General features: G+C 37.2%; 1 protein-coding gene across 8 annotated transcripts in view; it reads left to right on the top strand.

Annotated features, from left to right (window-relative positions):
• JMJD1C (jumonji domain containing 1C) overlaps positions 1–16,993 on the top strand; it is a 370,899-nt gene extending 353,906 nt beyond the window's left edge. For all 8 annotated transcript variants that reach the window (XM_030941211.1, XM_030941213.1, XM_030941210.1 and 5 more), the window contains 5 exons: positions 921–1,043; positions 6,476–6,615; positions 7,833–8,009; positions 15,651–15,782; positions 16,079–16,993. In XM_030941211.1, coding sequence (XP_030797071.1) covers positions 921–1,043; positions 6,476–6,615; positions 7,833–8,009; positions 15,651–15,782; positions 16,079–16,168 — 662 coding nt within the window. In that variant the 3' untranslated portion in view covers positions 16,169–16,993. The remainder of the gene's footprint in view (positions 1–920; positions 1,044–6,475; positions 6,616–7,832; positions 8,010–15,650; positions 15,783–16,078) is intronic.
• Positions 16,994–18,118: the final 1,125 nt, after the last annotated feature.

Below are 18,118 nucleotides of genomic sequence, written 5' to 3'. Positions count from 1 at the left end.
AGACTAAGGCGGGTGAATCACGAGGTCAGGAGATCGAGACCATCCTGGTCAACATGGTGAAACCCTGTCTCTAATAAAAATACAAAAATTAACCAGGCATGGTGTCGTGTGCCTATAGTCCCAGCTACTCAGGAGGCTGAGGCAGGAGAATTGTTTGAACCCAGGAGGCATGAAGGTTGCAGTGAGCTGAGATTGCGCTACTGCACTCCAGCCTGGGCGACAGAGCAAGACTCCGTCTCAAAAAAAAAAAAAAACTTCTGTTCAAGGATGGGCGTGGTGTCTCATGCCTGTAAATCCCAGCACTTTGGGAGGTCAGGGCGGGTGGATCATGAGGTCAAGAGATTGAGACCACCCTGGCCAACATGGTGAAACCCCATCTCTACTAAAAATAGAAAAATTAGCTGGGTGTGGTGGTGTGCACCTGTAGTCCCAGCTACTCTGGAGGCTGAGGCAGGAGAATTGCTTGAACTTGGGAGGCGGAGGTTGCAGTGAGTCGAGATCGTGCCACTGCACTGCACTCCAGCCTGGCAACAGAGCAAGACTCCTTCTCAAAAAAAGAATTTCTTTTCGTACAAATTGTCTGATGATTTTTAGTTTCTACTAAATCTGTTCTTTTAATCCATCCTTTTTTATATTAAGCAACATTTTAGGAATTAACAGCCAAAATATAAAGTACCTGCTAATTGATTTTTTATTAATTTGATTTTTAACCATAGTACATTTTATTATAATAGAAATGTAATTATTGAAATAATAGGGTGTTTTATAGATTGTGGCTTTTGGAACAGGTTTTTGTAATAAGGAAACTAAAATTCAAATTATAGTTAAATTATGCAGATAGAGCTAATTTGGAGGGATATCTGATTATACTATTATATATATAAAGTATTTTGTCAAGTAAAATCTTGTTTTATACACAGGTGTAGTTGCTGCTAAAGATCATGATATAGGAACAACAAATCTCCATATTGAAGTTTCTGATGTTGTAAATATTCTAGTCTATGTTGGCATAGCAAAAGGAAATGGCATTCTCTCAAAAGCAGGTAACTTAAAGAATAAGTAGTCTTTGAAATAACTTGAATAATCACATTCACTAGTATCGTCCAGAATATCAGCTTCTGAGTTAACAGTGAAGATTTCAAAAAGAATTGCAATGGATGTAGGGGCATTTTAGCCCTTATTACTTGAAGATTGAATAATTTTCCCCTTTTTTTTTTATCTAAGTGAAATTTTAATTTTAAAAGTGAATATTTTAACTTATTTTCTATCATTAAGTATTGTGTTGATGAAAGTACACTGTTAAGTTCACTTGTAAACATTTATTGAGGACAGGCGCAGTGTCTCATGCCTGTAATCCCAGTGCTTTGGGAGGCTGAGGCGAGTGAATCACCAGAGGTCGGGAGTTCGAGACCAGCCTGACCAACATGCTGAAGCCCCGTCTCTACTAAAAATACAAAATTAGCTGGGCATGGTGGTGCATGCCTGTAATCTCAGCTGCTCGGGAGGCTGAAGCAGGAGAATCGCTTGAACCCAGGAGGCGGAGGTGGCTGTGAGCTGAGATCGTGCCATTGCACTCCAGCCTGGGCAGCAAGAGCAAAACTCCATCTCCAAAAAAACCAAAAAACAAACCAACAAGAAAACATTTATTGAAGCATAGAAACTAAGTCCTAGGGTTCTAAAGATGATTAAAATATAGTTTGTGGCTCATTCTTTTTTCCCCTCCAGTAAAAAGAGGAAGAAGGGAGTCTTTTAAGTGGAGGTAACCTCTTTCTATCCAGTACATAGGTTTTCATTTCTGTCCCCTGAATTTCTTTTTGAAACCATGCTCTGTCAGTTATTCCCTTCTTTATAAAGACATAGATACAATCTTAGGCCCTTAACATTTTCTTCTCCATTGGTTTTTTTCTGTACAATAAAAGCAAAGTCTAAGATTATTTTTTCTTTCTCAAAAGAAAGCCTCCTTTAAACCTTTCCATCCTATTGCTTCTACCCTCGTAAGAAATATTTTACCATCTCTGTCACTTTCCTTTTACATTTCAGTTCATTGCAGTCTTATCCCATACTGGTCTGAAATTACTGTTGCTACTGCTGTCACTCACACATACTTGGATAATTCAGTGTATCTTTCTGGTTCATTTATTACTCACCCTTGTCTATAATAAATGGCACCGTTAATCACAACCTCTTTGAATATAGTCTTCTGCTTCTGTGATGCCACTTCTGATTCTGACACCTTATGGAGTTGGAGACTTCTTTGGGGTTTCAGACATTCTCTACCTTTTCTACTTCACATGCACTTTCTGTGAAAATCTGTGGATGACGTCCAGCCATGAAATACATCATCAATTTTATATCTGGATCCCAGAATGGATCTATAGCTTAATGGCTAGGTGCTGGGGACATGGGATTCATTATAGTATTCACTCTACTTTTGTGTACATTTGACAGTTTTATAATATCCAACCTAAAATACATCAAAACTGTAGAAACTCATTTTTACATTATGCTACTCAGCTTTTTAACTGACGCTATTGACTATAATAGGTTACCACTCCCATCCCCCAGAGATTTGACAGTCAGTGGGTACACTTGAGTTATAGTCTGAGCGCTGCCACAGAAATGTGACCTGTGGTTCAGATTATTTATCCTTTCTAATCCTGTGATGCCATGGAGTTATATCCTTTGTATCTTATTATAGTTTGTTCAGATCTTTCCCTGTAGCACTTAGAAATTACAATATAGAAGTTAACCTGCTTTCCTCCATTACTATTCATTCATGTCCTTAAAAGCTAGAACTTTCTTCCTCATCTTGGTTTATGCATATCCCCCAGTGTCTGTTTCTAGCATATTTCTTTTGAAAAAATTTCAGGAGAATGTCAACATTTTAAATAATCCTTTGGCTCTCTTTATCTAAAAAGTTTTTGTCACTTTTTATAGGTGGTCACAAACAATGTTTTAGCGTTATAATAATGTTTCAAACACATTGAAAAATACTTAAAAGATCATGCTTTTTTCCTTCTGTCGTGTGTCTCTTTCCTCCATGTCTTCCTGGCAAACTCCTATATTCATTCTTTCAAATGTAACAGATTATCATTCACCCTAGAAGTCTTCATTAAAGAAAGTAAACTTACTCTACTCTAGCCAGTCGTTCTCTTTCTTATGATGCCTCCCCCGCCTCATGTACTTTTAATTTGCAGAGCAGTAAAATTTAAAGGAAGAAAGTCAGAAAACCAATTCAAAGTTTCCAGCTTTTAATTTTGTTAAGAAAACAGATTTTAAAAACATCAACTGTCATTTTTTAAAGAGAACATTTTAAACTCTCTCTACAAGAAAGATACACCAGGCGCAGTGGCTCATGCCTGTAATCCCAGCACTTTGGGAGGCCAAGGTGGGTGAATCACTTGAGGTTAGGAGTTGGAGACCAGCTAGCCAACATGGTGAGACCCAGTCTCTACTAAAAATACAAAAATTAGCTGGGCGTGGTGGTGTATGCCTGTAATCCTAGTTACTTGGGAGGCTGAGGCAGGAGAATTGCTTGAACCTGGGAGGTGGAAGTGGCAGTGAGCCAAGATCGTGCCACTCCACTCCAGCCTAGATGACACAGCAAAACTCCATCTCAAAAAAACAAAAAAGAGAAATCAGAGTAAATGATGATTTTTTTATGATTAACTTTTTACATTGCCCTTAATTTTTTTTTTTTTTTTTTTACCATGACTGGGAAAAAACTTTGTCACAGATAACACTGGAGGAATTCACCTCTCTCTGTACCCTTTGTACTGATACGATTGCACTTACCACAATGTGATGTTCATTTGTCTAGATTTATTAGGACCCTCTTTAACTCCATGAGCTCTTGAATGGATCTTTCTTAATTGTAATCCCCAACTTCCTAGGACAGTGCCTGGCACATAGTAAACACTTACTAAATGTTTCAATTAAGAAGTGCTTGCAGCTGGCCAGGTGCAGTGGCTCACACCTGTAATCCCAGCACTTCGGGAGGCCGAGGTGGGTGGATCACCTGAGGTCAGGAGTTCAAGACCAGCCTGACCAACATATAGTGAAACCCCATCTATAGTTAAAAAATACAAAAACTATCTGGGCGTGGTGGAGCATGCCTATAGTCCCAGCTACTTGGGAAGCTGAGGCAGGAGAATCGCTTGAACCCAGGAGGCGGAGGTTGCAGTGAGCTGAGATCGTGCCACTGCGCCCCAGCACTCCAGCCTGGGCGACAGAGTGAGATTCTGTCTCAAAAAAAAAAAAAAACCTTGCAGCTAAGTTTGAATGTAAAAAAGACATTACTGTCACAAAAATTAGGAAACATCTGATGTATACTTTGTAGCAGGTAACAGCTTTCTTTAAAAAGTTTTATGCAAGTGATAACGTGGTTTTAACTGAGTTGTTTTGCTCAAGATAATGGCTTCTAGTTCCATCCATGTTGTTGCAAAAGACATGATTTTTCTTTTTCTTTTTTCTTTTTTAAAGACAGGGTCTCCTTGCTCTGTTGTCCAGGCTGGAGTACAGTGGCACAGTCTCAGCTCACTGCAGCTTCAACCTCCTGGACTCAAAAGATCCTCCCACCTCAGCCACCAGAGTAGCTGGGACTACAGGCAGGCGCCACCATGCCCGGCTAATTTTTTTATTTTTTTGTAAAGACGGGTTTTACTATGTTGCTCAGGCTGGTCTCAGACTCCTGGGCTCAAGTGATCCACTCACCTCGACCTCCCAAAGTGCTGGAGTTACAAATGTGAGCCACCTACCCAGCAATGATTTCATTTTTATGGCTAAATAGTATACCACTGTGTATATACATCACATTTCCTTCCTTCCTTCCTCCCTTCCCTTCCCTTCCCTTCCCTTCCCTTTCCCTTCCCTTTTCCCTTCCCTTTTCCCTTCCCTTTTCCCTTCCCTTTTCCCTTTCCTTTCCTTTTTTTGAGATGGAGTTTTGCTCTTGTTGCCCAGGCTGGAGTGCAGTGGCATGATCTTGGCTCACCGCAACCTCCACCTCCCAGGTTCAAGCAATTCTATTTCCTCTACCTCATGAGTAGCTGGGATTACAGGCATGCGCCACCACACCCAGCTAATTTTGTATTTTTAGTAGAAATGGGGTTTCTTCATGTTGATCAGGCTACTCTCGAACTCCTGACCTCAGGTGATCCACCTGCCTCAGCCTCCTAAAGTGCTGGGATTACAGGTGTGAGCTACCACGCCCGGCCACACATTTTCTTTATCATCCGTGGATGGACACTTAGGTTGATTCCTTATCCTGATAGACATTGGAGACTCAGAGGAGGGGTGGTTAAGAGGGGTGGGTGATGAGAAATTACTTAGTAGATACAATGTACATTATTCAGGTGATGATAACTAAAAACCAAGACATCACCACTAGGCAGTATATCCATGTAACAGAAATTGCAGTTGTGCCCCTTAAATTTATACAAAATTTTTAAAAAGAACATTTATTTAAATGTTCACTGTCATGAACTCAGTTTTTTGAAAAGGACCTTCCTGTGATCCTACACTTAGAGACAACCAGTTACTATTTCTGTTTATATACTTCTGAAGTTTTTTCTGTACATACATATATGTGTAGAGATTTTAGTTTGTCAACATTTTACAAGGATGGCTTGATTTTCCGCAAAACCACAACTTTATTCATGAAACATTTGCATTTGATTATAGATTAACCATTATCAAATATGAGAGCCCCTCGAAATTAATCAGAATACATTTTGCCCTGCCATTCATTAGTAATGGTAATGAGTAAAACCTTTCATCTCATGGAACCCTTTTACTCAGGTATAAAATAGAGGTTATCCCTTATTCTTAAGTAGGCATAGGGGCCAACTAATAAATAGTGACCGTAAGAGAACTTTGTAAGTTAGGAAATGCTATGACTACAAGTCATTGTTAGGACCACCCCTTTGGACAGGGAAGGAAGGTGGTTAAATTTTACATAGTAGCTCTTAGGTTTTTCTCCTGCTTTTTGGTTCGCAGAAAACAAACTGGGAAAATCACTATTGCTTTGTACCCACTTATCTATTCTTGTAGTCCTAAAAGTTATGAACATGTAACTGTGTTTGACTCCTTTTTAAGAGTACTGATCTGGCCAGGCACAGTTGTCTCATTCCTGTAATCCTAGCACTTTGGGAGACCGAAGCAGGTGGATTGCCTGAGCTCAGGAATTCAAGACCAGCTGGGCAACACGGTGAAACCCTGCCTCTACTAAAATACAAAACATTAGGCGGTGTGACGGCGTGCACCTGTAGTCCCAGCTACGTGAGAGGCCGAGGCAGGAGAATTGCTTGAACCTGGGAAGCGGAAGCTGCAGTGAGCCAGGATCAAGCCACTGCACTCCAGCCTGGGTGAACAAAAAAAAAAAGCACTGGCACTCTGCTGCTCTGACAGATCAACTTGAGGAGACTTGGCTTTCTGGTAGTCTCTGCCAACAGTTTGAAAATATGTTCCTTTGCTTCAGGAATTCTCAAGAAATTTGAGGAAGAAGATTTGGATGACATTTTAAGGAAAAGATTGAAGGACTCAAGTGAAATACCTGGTGCTCTGTGGCATATTTATGCTGGGAAAGATGTTGACAAGATAAGGGAATTTCTTCAAAAGGTATAAGTTAGTTTGCAAATAATATCTCTTCCGCTTGAGCAAGGACTTATTGATTGTTAGCGTACCTTCACTTGGCATTCAGCAATATAAGATCATTACATAATTTTTACTTCAAAGTAGATGGGGTTTTTTTGTTGAAAGTCAAAGCCCTCTTTCTCTTGCTCCTCTTTGAAAGCCTGTTTCATTTTGGGGGTTTTGAATGATTTGTTCCCAGTTGGTAGTGTTCCTCCATTCCCTGTTAATAAAAGACTAATCTGTTGATGAGCCAGATATTAGTTGGGTGGCGAAAAGTAGCTATCTGGAGTTGCAGGATGTAAAAATAAATATTTCATGGAAACATCTAAAGAAGGTAGGATCTTTATTTTCTTTGAATCTGATAGATACTTTTGGCTGCTGACCTAGGGAATGATTCTACTCTATCACATCTGATACTATAATACTTATTGAGTAGACTCAAATTTTGAGTAATCATACTTTGCCTGTAGTTGTCATATACTCTGAAAGAAATGTATATATCAACCTGAAATAATTGGTTCAAACCCTTTGCTCAGGTACTTTTTAAACTTCATAATTATGGAGATTTCTTTTAAGAAATCTTCAGTGCTGATACATCATCTTTCTGAAAGGATATAAGTTCTGTCTGTGATCAATGTGAAGTAAAAGAGTTATAGCCTTGTTTGTACCATCTTATCCCTGAATATTTACCTGTATTTTAATCTGAAGTATGATAATTTGTGCCTTCTAAAGCAGATTATTTAACGGATTAAACAGTCCCTTGAAATTGATTTTTCAAGCACTAGAAGGTTAGCCATGTAAAGGTATTTATACTTACCTTAAAAAAGGATCAATGTTTATGAAATCCATACATATGAATGGTTTGGCTTTTGGTAAAAAAACAACTACCCTGTTCCTCATCTATGTGCTATACTTTTGAAACAGTTGTAAGGAAGGAAACCAGATACATGGAAACTTCACAGTGGAAGGAGGCAGGAAGTAGTAAACTATTAAGAACATTTCAGTGTTGCTGTATTGTTTTATATTCTTTGGCTTTCCAAATTATTGCAGAATGTTATTTTTTAACTGAAGAAGCTCATTCAGTTGTTCCATTGATTCTGAGAACAAAAGACTTGTTATTACAAATAAAATAGAAATTTAACTGAACAGGATTTACCATTTCCTTACTTAAATTGGGGTGTCTATTTTAATTCATATTTCAGATTTCAAAAGAACAAGGCCTTGAAGTTCTACCAGAACATGATCCAATACGTGACCAAAGTTGGTATGTGAATAAAAAGCTCCGTCAAAGGCTGCTTGAAGAATATGGAGTCAGAACCTGTACTCTTATTCAGTTCCTTGGTGATGCTATTGTTTTGCCAGCAGGAGCACTTCATCAGGTATATACAAACTTATTTCTAGTATATCTTTTACTGACTGAAAGAACTAGTTTTGGAAAAAAAAAAATTGCTCTTAGTATAGATATAAATAGAAGACACAAATAAGAGAATTACCTGCACCAGTCTGCCTTATTAAAATGACATCCCAGTACTTGTAGAAATCTGACATAATTACCTTAAGATTTTAAATTGTTTTAACATGAGCCAGATTTCTATTTGTATACTGTCTCTGATTTAATAGATTGAAATCTGATTTTTAAGCCCTCCTAGTGACATATATACCTCTAAATAATGAGGCTTAAAAGCATGGGGGGACACAATATACAGACTTTTTATCAGGCTTTAAGCGTACCTCCTGCCTCTCTTCAGCATGATAGCATTAGCAGGGGCCTGTCTAAAGAAAGACGGTATGTAATTTATGTAACTTAATCCACAAAATATAAAAACTAAAATAAATACCTAATTTAAAATACCTAATTTTTCCAACACCAGGAAAAATGGCATAGAATAGATGGGGTGGTTATGGAGGATGGGATTACAAGTACACAGTGGATTCCTATAGGTGGAATGGGGCTACTACTGCCCAGGTTAGCCCTTATATTAACAAGGTGTACCAGGGAAACCAGAAAAAAACTCAAAAAACTGCTTTTCCTCAAGAGTTGGTTCTCCACCTTTTCCACTGCTAAGTAATTGAGATGTAGCTGATGTATATTAGTTTACCAAGGAAATTTTCTCACATTTTATATAAGTATAGTCATTGACTGTTTAGCATTTATGACACTATTCCATACAAATACTACTTAGGTGATAATAGTTGCTTAGCTTTTAGGATGTGTCAGATTCAGGGTCAGATTTATCATTATTAGATCTCAAATGGTATTTATGATACAGTAGTAAAAAACAAATGTCATAATAAATGTACCTTTTTCTCTATGATAACTTCCTGGAAAAAAAAATGTTTTTACGTTGGGTGATTATATTTTCCCATGGACTTATGATTATTTCGGAGATGTCGTATTATTTATGATTCATGTTTAACCTGTACACCCTATACACCATTTCTTTGACTTCTAGCCTCTTAGCAGAAAACAGCTAATCTGTATTCAAATGTAAATGCCCTCAAAAGAAGAGCCTATTTAAGAGACTAGTATTATAAATCTTTTGGTACATAGGAATAATCCTTTGATAATACAAAGTAGATTCCCTTGAAGATCTTTATCCACATATTCAGTTTATCCAATGTCAGTTTTTATAAAGTTAACCTAGGTAGTCATTTTTATAAATTGAGACATAATTTGTATATAGTAAAATTTACCTTATTTAATGTGTAATTCTGTGAGTTTCAACAAATGCATAGTTAGGTAACAGCATAATCAAAATATAGAACAATTCCATCACTCCGAAAAAATTCCCTCTTGCACTTTTTTTTTTTTTTTTTTTGAGACAGAGTCTTGCTCTTGTTGCTCAGGCTGGAGTGCAGTGGTGCGATCTTGGCTCACTGCAACTTCTGCTTTCCGGGTTCAAGCAATTCTCCTGCCTCAGCCTCCTGAGTAGCTGCGATTACAGGCATGCACCACCACGCCTAAAAAATTTTGTATTTTTAGTAGAGATTGGGTTTTTCCATGTTGGTCAGGCTGGTCTCAAACTCCAGACCTCAGGTGATCTGCTTGCCTCAGCCTCCCAAAGTGCTGGGATTGCAGGCGTGAGCCACCATGCCCGGCCTCCTCTTGCACTTTTGTAGTCAACCTTTTCCCACCCAAAGTTCCTGCACCTAACTTACTTTTTTGTCCCTATAGTTCTTCTTTTATGAGTATGCCATACATTTGGAATCACACAGTATGTACCCTTTAAGTCTGGCTTTTCTTAATATATTTGAGATTCATCCCTATTGTTGTGTTTATCAGTTTATTTTTTTTTTATTGCTGGGTAGTTGTTGTATGAATATTTTTTTCAATTTTTAAATCTGTACATTCACTGGCCGAAGTACATTTGGGTTGTTTCCATTTTGGGGCACAGATAAAGCTATCATAAACATTCATATACATGGTTTTATGTGAACATAGATTTTTATTTCTATTAAGTAAATACTGAATGGTGGGATTGCCTGGTGATACTATAATGTATGATTAAATTTAAGAAACTGCCAGACTGTTCTCTAAATCGGTTGTTCCATTTTCATTTCCCAGTGTGAGGTTATGTGAGTTTCGTTTCCTCTGCTTCCTCACTAGTGCTTGTTACTGTCAGTTTTGTTTTTAGACCATTCTAATAAGTGTACAGTGGTGTCTCATGGTGGTTTTACTTTGCACTTTCTTAATGACTAAACATTGGGCATCTTTTTATATCTTAATTTGCCATCTGTATATCTGCTTTGGTTAAATATGTGCTCAAATATTTTGTATGTTTAGCTGCTTTTTTTCTGAGATTTGAGTGTTTCTTGCCAATTTCTGATGTCTTTTATCTGATAATGTATTTTACAAATACATTTTCGTTTCCTGTAGTTTCTCTTTTCAAAGAGCATTTTTTTTTTTTTCATTTTTCCATTTTTTTAAAGGACAGTATCTTGCTTTGTTGCCTAGATTAGAGTGCAGTGGCACAGTCATAGCTCACTGTAATCCCAAACTCCTGGGTTCAAGTGATCCTTCCACCACAGCCTCCCGAGTAGCTGGTACTGTAGATGCACACCACCATGCCCAGCTGATTTTTAAAATTTTTTATGGAGATGGGGTCTTGCTATGTTGCTCAGGCTGGTCTCAAACTCCTAGGCTCAGGCAATCCTCCTGCCTTGGCTTCCCAAAGTTTTGGGATTATAGGTATGAGCCAACCCACCTGGCTGGTTTTTTCATTTTGATGAGGTCCAGTTGATCAATTTCTCTTTTATGGATGATATTTTCGTAGCATCTACAAAATTGTTGCCTAGCCCAAGATCACTAAGATTTTCTCCTCATTTTCTTCTAGAACCATTATAGTTTGAGGTCTTATATTTGGGTATGCAATTTAGTTCATCTTTGTATGTAGTGTATAGTATGGATTGAGGTTCAATTTTTTGCATATGGGCATTTGGCTGTTCCAGTACTATTTGTTAAAAATACTACTTTTTAATGTTTTTCTTTTGAAAATATAATACATAAATAGAAAAATTCAAAAGTATAAAAAGTTCACAGTGAAAATTCAGTATCTCACATTTTCCCCCATTTCCTTTTATCCAGATGCAATCATTGTTATGCCAAAGAGATTTCATGCTTATACTTGTCTCCCTGCTGCTACTTTTTTGGGAAGAATGGTCTTTTAGTAGGCTCAAAGTGACCTTGTTAAAAGTTAGGTTAGTTTACATATCCACTTCCCCCTCTGTCTCACTGCCTTCATCTCATATGGCTCTCCTAGTTCCTCTCTAGCCATCCTGTCCTCTTTGCTACTTCCACACACACCAAGTATGTTTCCTCTCCAGGGCTTTTGTGCTTGTTAAGCTTTTTTACTTGGAATCGTTTTTCTCTCAGGTATCTGTAAGACTTACTTCTTCGCAATTTTTTAGACTTCATTCAAATTTCACCTTCTTGGTGAGGTCTAGTTTAAAGCTGTAAATTGTGTCCCCCAACTTTCTGTCATCTTTTCCTGCTTTATTTTCCTCCATTTGAGTTGTCACCTTAAAATATGCTTTATAATTTACTCACTTTGCTTATTGTCTTTTAACCCCCACTAGAATGTAAGCATGATGAAGTAAGAGATTTATCGTTTCCATTGCTCTCTTCCCATGCCTAGAATAATGCATTTAATGTTTGTATTATTAATAAGTCTCTATTCTGAAGGCCTGAAAATATGTTCTCAATAACAACATGTTTTTGCACAAGGGTAGATGAAAACAAATTTATGGCTTTCTATAATTTATATATATTGGGCTTTTTATAAAACATGTAAATGTTTACTTCTTCCTATATGTGCTTTCTCTGGCTACTTCCAAAAGTTTACTTAGGTTGGAACTCACTTTATGACTATACACATTTTCTTTGAGATAGAAAATTCACATAGATTATAGAAATATGATTTCATCTATAAAAAATGTTATATCTAAATACACCAAGGCAGCATATATTACCTAGACTGACAAATTATATTCTGAGCTCTGCCACTAAATTGCTGAGTGATCCAAAACAAGATCTAACCTCTTTGCTACATATTTTGGTACAGAAATTGCCAGCTATACAAAAGGGAATTGCCACCTTTCCTCTCCTGTGTGTGTAATGACAACAACACAGCTTTTTATACTCTGTCGAAAGGATGTTGTCCATAATTCATAATTGGTGGCAATGCAATTTTAAGAGAAAATAAGTAATAAGTGTTTACAATATTAACCTGTGTTTGAGATGCATTATTACTTACAGCCTGTTTAGGTCTTAGAAGTTCTGAAAACTGTTCATGACTTCACTTCCAGTAGGCTATAGGTGGCCCTCAGAATAATCAGACTGTAAATCAGTGTTCTGACACTTTAGCATAAGTTAGAATTTCATGGAGGGCTTGATAAAGCAGATTGCTGTACCCCACCACCAGAGTTTCTGATTTCAGTGGGTCTGGGGAGGGACCTGAAACTATAGATTTGTAACAAGTTTCCAGGAAATGCTGATTTTATTGTCCAGGGACCACACTTTGGAAACCACACAAATAGGAATCTCATGTAAACCCAAGGCAACTGTCAAAAAATTTTCAACCAAGTGATTCTGCATGACAGGGGCCAACAGTGATAGGGAAGAAACAAGATTCTGTTATTTGGCCTGTCAGCAATGACCATTGCCAGAGCCAAATTGAGAAAGCTGAGGGGTATAATCTTAGCAAGCTGAGGGAAAGCAGCATAGCCACAGTCCTGCTTATATGCTAAGAACTATTCTAGAATGGGAGACTTACAAATCTTCTCTTAGTAACTGGGACTCAGTCTGTGAAACTCCTGTACATCCCTCCACAGAGCAATGACACTGACCTCCAGGATTCTGTAGTATTCTGAGGTTTAGAGTGGCGTTTACTTAAAAACAGCAACCGTTTTTTGTTTTTTGTTTTTTTAAGTTAACACATAATCTTTAGTAAACTTTGCCCAAAAATACTGAGTTTAATTGTGTTTGGTTTTTTGTCATGAGTTTAGAAAATTTTAAAGTTGTAATTCTCTGTATTCATATGACCAAAAGGACTTCTTGGCAAAATCTTTCCATACTAAGTTCTTACAAATAACTGAGTGAATAGCAATCACAGTGTCAATAATCCTACTGTGAATACAAATTATATTTTATTAACATTACCTATTTATAACTGATGCTTTTAGGCAAGTATGAATAAGACAATGTCAAGGAAGTGAAATATAAATGACTCAAATGTGACAAAGAAAAGGGATAATCAAAATGAGAAGTTGAGTTGTGTTCTGCTTTAAAACTGAACCTGGGCTCTTCAAAGTAGCCCTCAAGCCTTTATGCAAAATATAGCAGGTAGGGGTCATTAGGAAACCTAATAGCATCTTGTAAGCACTAATAAAGGTTACTGTTCTAAAAGTCATTTTAAAACAACCATAAGCTGGCAAAGACTGACAGAATGAACTTTTTCAGAACTCTGGAATCTAATCGAAAACTTATACAGCAACCAAGAGACTGCTTAATGAAGAAAAGGGCAGCTGATTTTTGGCATTTAAGGAAATCTCTTGTTAGGGCACTGGCTGACCAATGAGATAGTGGAACAGAGACTTCAGTGACCACACCCAACAAGGAATACTGCCTTTGCAAAAACAGTTTGGAAAGTCACTAAACAAGTGGATGACTGCAGCCCTCAGGAATCAACAACAGCAAACTGAGGCAGGGAGAGATTATGATTACACATTGTAATGTTCAGATGCCCAGTTTTAAATAAAAAGGTACAAGGCATACACAGAAAGAGGAAAGTATGGCCCATTCAAAGGGAGAAAATAAATTGGCGAAAACCTTCCCCGGGAAGCCCAGACATTGGACTTACTAGACAACTGTCTTAAATATGCTCAAAGAGCTAACAGAAACCAGGAAAATGATGGATGAACAAAGTGAGAATATCAATAAAGAGAAATTGTATTTAAAAAGAACCAACTATACATTTTGGAGCTACAAATGATTTTAGGACATGCTAGAGCTAGATATACCAAAAGGTTCTTTCATGCTAAAACTTTGGAAAGACTTACTCTCCTTAAGTTCAGATAAATGAAAGATATAAGGAGAGAGGGCATTTGGAGACTGTGTATGCTGGTATGAGAGTTAATAAGCAGGACTGTAAAGCATCTGTTAGACAAGACACCGCAGGAGTTGGGCTCCTGTTGACTTGCCATTTATTGGCTGATTTGTCTTGGGACAGGCGCTGAACATCTCATCCATAGTTTCCTGCTCTGTGAAATAGAGCATCTGTTCTACAGACACATTATGAAGAGCCAGTGAGACTGTACAGAAATGCTGAAAATATGAGGCATCCACTATGTTCATCCTCCAGAGGAACCAACAGCCTAATGATTAAAGAAAGAGAATGTTTACTTTACTATGCTACCAAGTTATCAATAGAGGCACAGTGCTTGAGTTAAAGAACTCTGCAGACTTCAGCAGCTGTTCAGGTGGTCATTATGCCCAGAGGAGGAATTCTAGCCCCTCTGGAATTCCATCACCCTATCATCAATTAGATTTTTTTTCCCACAGTCTCCATTTCCCACTTACTATCTCCTTCATCTCACTCCTCCCAATTAAATTTATTTTGCATACTTAAAATTAGAATAACTTTAAATGCTTAGTTTTTCAATTATTTCTCCTTTCCCAGGAATTTTTGTGACATTTTTTAATATCAAGAGAAGACAATCTAGAAATCCCAGATTGGATCAGCTTGGGCCTTACTTTCTTGTTTTACTGGCATTAATAGAAAGCAGCTCTAATAGTCAAGTGCAAAGTCAGTTTGTAAATGCTGAGCAAATAACAGATAAGACTATTGACTGGCTTCTTGGGAAAACTGTTTAGTCAGGAGAGAGAACACTGTTGAAAAACTGTTGTACTGATGTCACCGGTGATTGAAGGGGTATCTTTAATTGGCTAATTTGAAAGAAAGTCACAAAAGAAAGGCACGAATAACCAAAATCCTGGGATATTTCTGAAACTCACTCGAGGTAATTAGATCTGTCTGGAACTACATTTTCCATCCCAGTTCCTAACAAAAGTTTCATTTCCTTTTCTTTATTCTCTGATGTAAGAGTTAACAGTGAAATGACCAAAATCCTGAAAGCCAATGGAGCAACAATAAACATACTCAGATAGATTGCCTCATAAATTCTTTCAAGTTCGTTTTTAAAAGGAACACATTTTTTAAAAGTCCACTTGGCAAAATTGATAATTTAATATCTGGTTATCAGCCTCTCCAAAGGATTCCTGGAAAAGTTATTTTCTTTTTATCATTTAAAAATATTCCATTTACAAAGTCACTTTACATGAAGCTTTTCAGTGACATAACTTTCTCATAAAATGTGGTCTTCTGCTTTAAAATCCATTTGATGTTTTGGAGAAAGTAAATTCTCCAGCAGAATTGTCTCGTGTTTATGGGTTTTAAATAACTTGGCTTTTCTTTGCTCCACCTCCTAAAACTTGTATTTCACTGTTTTTCTTTTGGTGATAGGTTCAGAATTTTCACAGCTGTATTCAGGTAACTGAAGATTTTGTGTCTCCAGAACATCTTGTGGAGTCATTTCATTTAACACAGGAACTGAGACTTTTGAAGGAAGAAATCAATTATGATGATAAACTACAGGTAAGAGTTGGGTGTTCTAGGTCCTGTTCTGCAGGCTTTTTATATTCAGAAATATGATACATGTAGAACAGCTCAGGCAGTCATTGCCTAGTTGGTCACATTAGGGTGACAAAGATTAACACCAACGTGTATTTAATTGTATGATTTATAGTGTCCCTTTTGGCTTAACATTTTTCTTATATTTGGCTCTCCTAAGCCCCTATTAAAATAGTTTTTTTTTTTGGTAAAATCTGGAAGTTGTCATTTTTTAATCTCTATCCAACTGAAGTGATTAGAAATATCAACATCTCTTTCAGGTTAAAAATATTTTGTATCATGCCGTCAAAGAAATGGTGAGAGCCTTGAAGATACACGAGGATGAAGTAGAGGATATGGAAGAAAATTAAGTGTGATCCAGTTTGATAGGTTTAGGTCATTGAACTGGGATTACTTAACCTTGAATGATGATATGTATGCACACTGACTTACGCTTCATAAAACCATCAGTGCCAAGAAATTCTCTTTGTAGTAATTACTTGTTACTGACACTGCAGCAGTATAGCCTATGTCACAGCTCCTGTGATTCAATGTTAGCTATAAAACAAACAGAATTTTAAAAGCAGCACTATATAGCTGTTTTGTATTATAGTGTATATGATGTTTGTGAAAATGCCAGATTTAAAATGATGTATTTATTTTTGGTAAAAAATAAAAAATTCTATGCTATATTGTTGATCAAGTGTAAATGTGACCTTGTACAGTTTACTAAAATTACTGATATTTTTCACTACATTGAGACAGTTACTGTGAGAATAGGACACAAACACCAGCTATTGCCTGCATCTGGGAAATTGCTGAATCGCACAGCAGTCATGTCATAATCAGAAAATTACTGCCAAATAATTGTAAAATTTGTAAAGTATAAAGTATATAAAGTAGATACTAAATACAGACACTTCAATATTTTGTTGAAGCTATTGACTGTAAAATTAAACATTTTCAAAAGGTGTAATTTATTTAAAATTGTCTCATTTTGGTAAAATTTATGTGAACTTTTAAAGCTAAATATTAAACTTAATATGCTATGTAAATATATACATATATACATTTAATGATGTATTTTTTTAAAACATTGGCTTGCTTTTGTTAAAGTGCAAGTGTTACATATGGCTTTGTACATTAAAGTTGAAAGGGGTTTTACATTTTCCATTAAAAGGACTTTATCAAAAATTGACTTTTTCCAGAGTTCTCCCTCTGTTGACAAGCATACCACTGGGGGCAGAGAAGAGCCCGAAGTCAGTCATCCTGGGTATAAATATGAGTTCTGCCACTTACTGTATGACCTTAGCAAGTTGTTTTAATTTGAAGTCTTGGTTTTAATAGCTGGCTGCTATTGTCAGTTGGTTGCTTGAAGCTTACGTATCCATAACTCTTTAAGTTGCTGGAAAGATGTAGGTCTCCACTGACACCTGCAGGATATTGAGAGGATAGCCTTTCCTTATCATCTGAAAGCATTTAGCTTAAAAGAAGAAGGTGGGAGTCCAAGTTGTAACACCTTGCAAGTTGCTTATACTGTTTTTCCCTGTGTCACCATCGTTTAGCTCCATGTAATCTTTTATGCCACCCTCCACTTCAGGCAAGGTTCAGCCAGGAATGTGAGCAATTACATTTCACGTGGATTACCTACATGTGGCATTTCATATTAATTACCTACACTCATGGGATGGATAATGACTACTTGGCTAGAAAGAAAAATTGGCCTGAGGAATATTTCAAATGATTTTGTGAACCACCTTTGGTGAGCTTTTGACTTTCTTAAATACCATTTTTCCATATGTGCCTCAGCTGATAAAGTGGCTTCTTTTGCCTAATGCTTTCATATGTTCCATCTGATTTAATTTTGATACTAAGTGAAAGCCAAGGTGTTAATTCTGGAGTAGAGCAACACCTGCTGGTCCCCTAAAGCCTGCTAGGATCCCACAGTCTGTGGCGATTGTTTTTCCTCAAAAGCTTTTGCTTCTTGCTCTTGCATGAGCCACCTTTTAACCACATTTACAACTTATTCTGAATAGCTGAAGCTAACGAAGATAAAGCCAGGCAATGTGGCTTCTTTCAATGCAGACCCACCTTAATGAGAGTATTCTAGCCATAGTCGGAAGAATATTCTATCCATAGTCTGAATTCCATGCTACTGACCTAATTCCTTGTAAACCTGGGTGAAGGGAGAGGACCATAATGCTTACATCCTTAACAACATTTGTAGGCTTTTTGGAAGGCTGGAGAGTTGATTACTGATTACTCCCTAATTACTGGAGCAATTCCTCTGGCCTTTTTCTCTCCATCCTTTTGGTTGGGTC

This window comes from Rhinopithecus roxellana, chromosome 11 (genome assembly GCF_007565055.1).
Source record: "Rhinopithecus roxellana isolate Shanxi Qingling chromosome 11, ASM756505v1, whole genome shotgun sequence".
Taxonomy (NCBI): domain Eukaryota; kingdom Metazoa; phylum Chordata; class Mammalia; order Primates; family Cercopithecidae; genus Rhinopithecus; species Rhinopithecus roxellana.
Note: the sequence above shows the minus strand (reverse complement) of the source record. Positions and strands in the feature narration are given on the sequence as shown.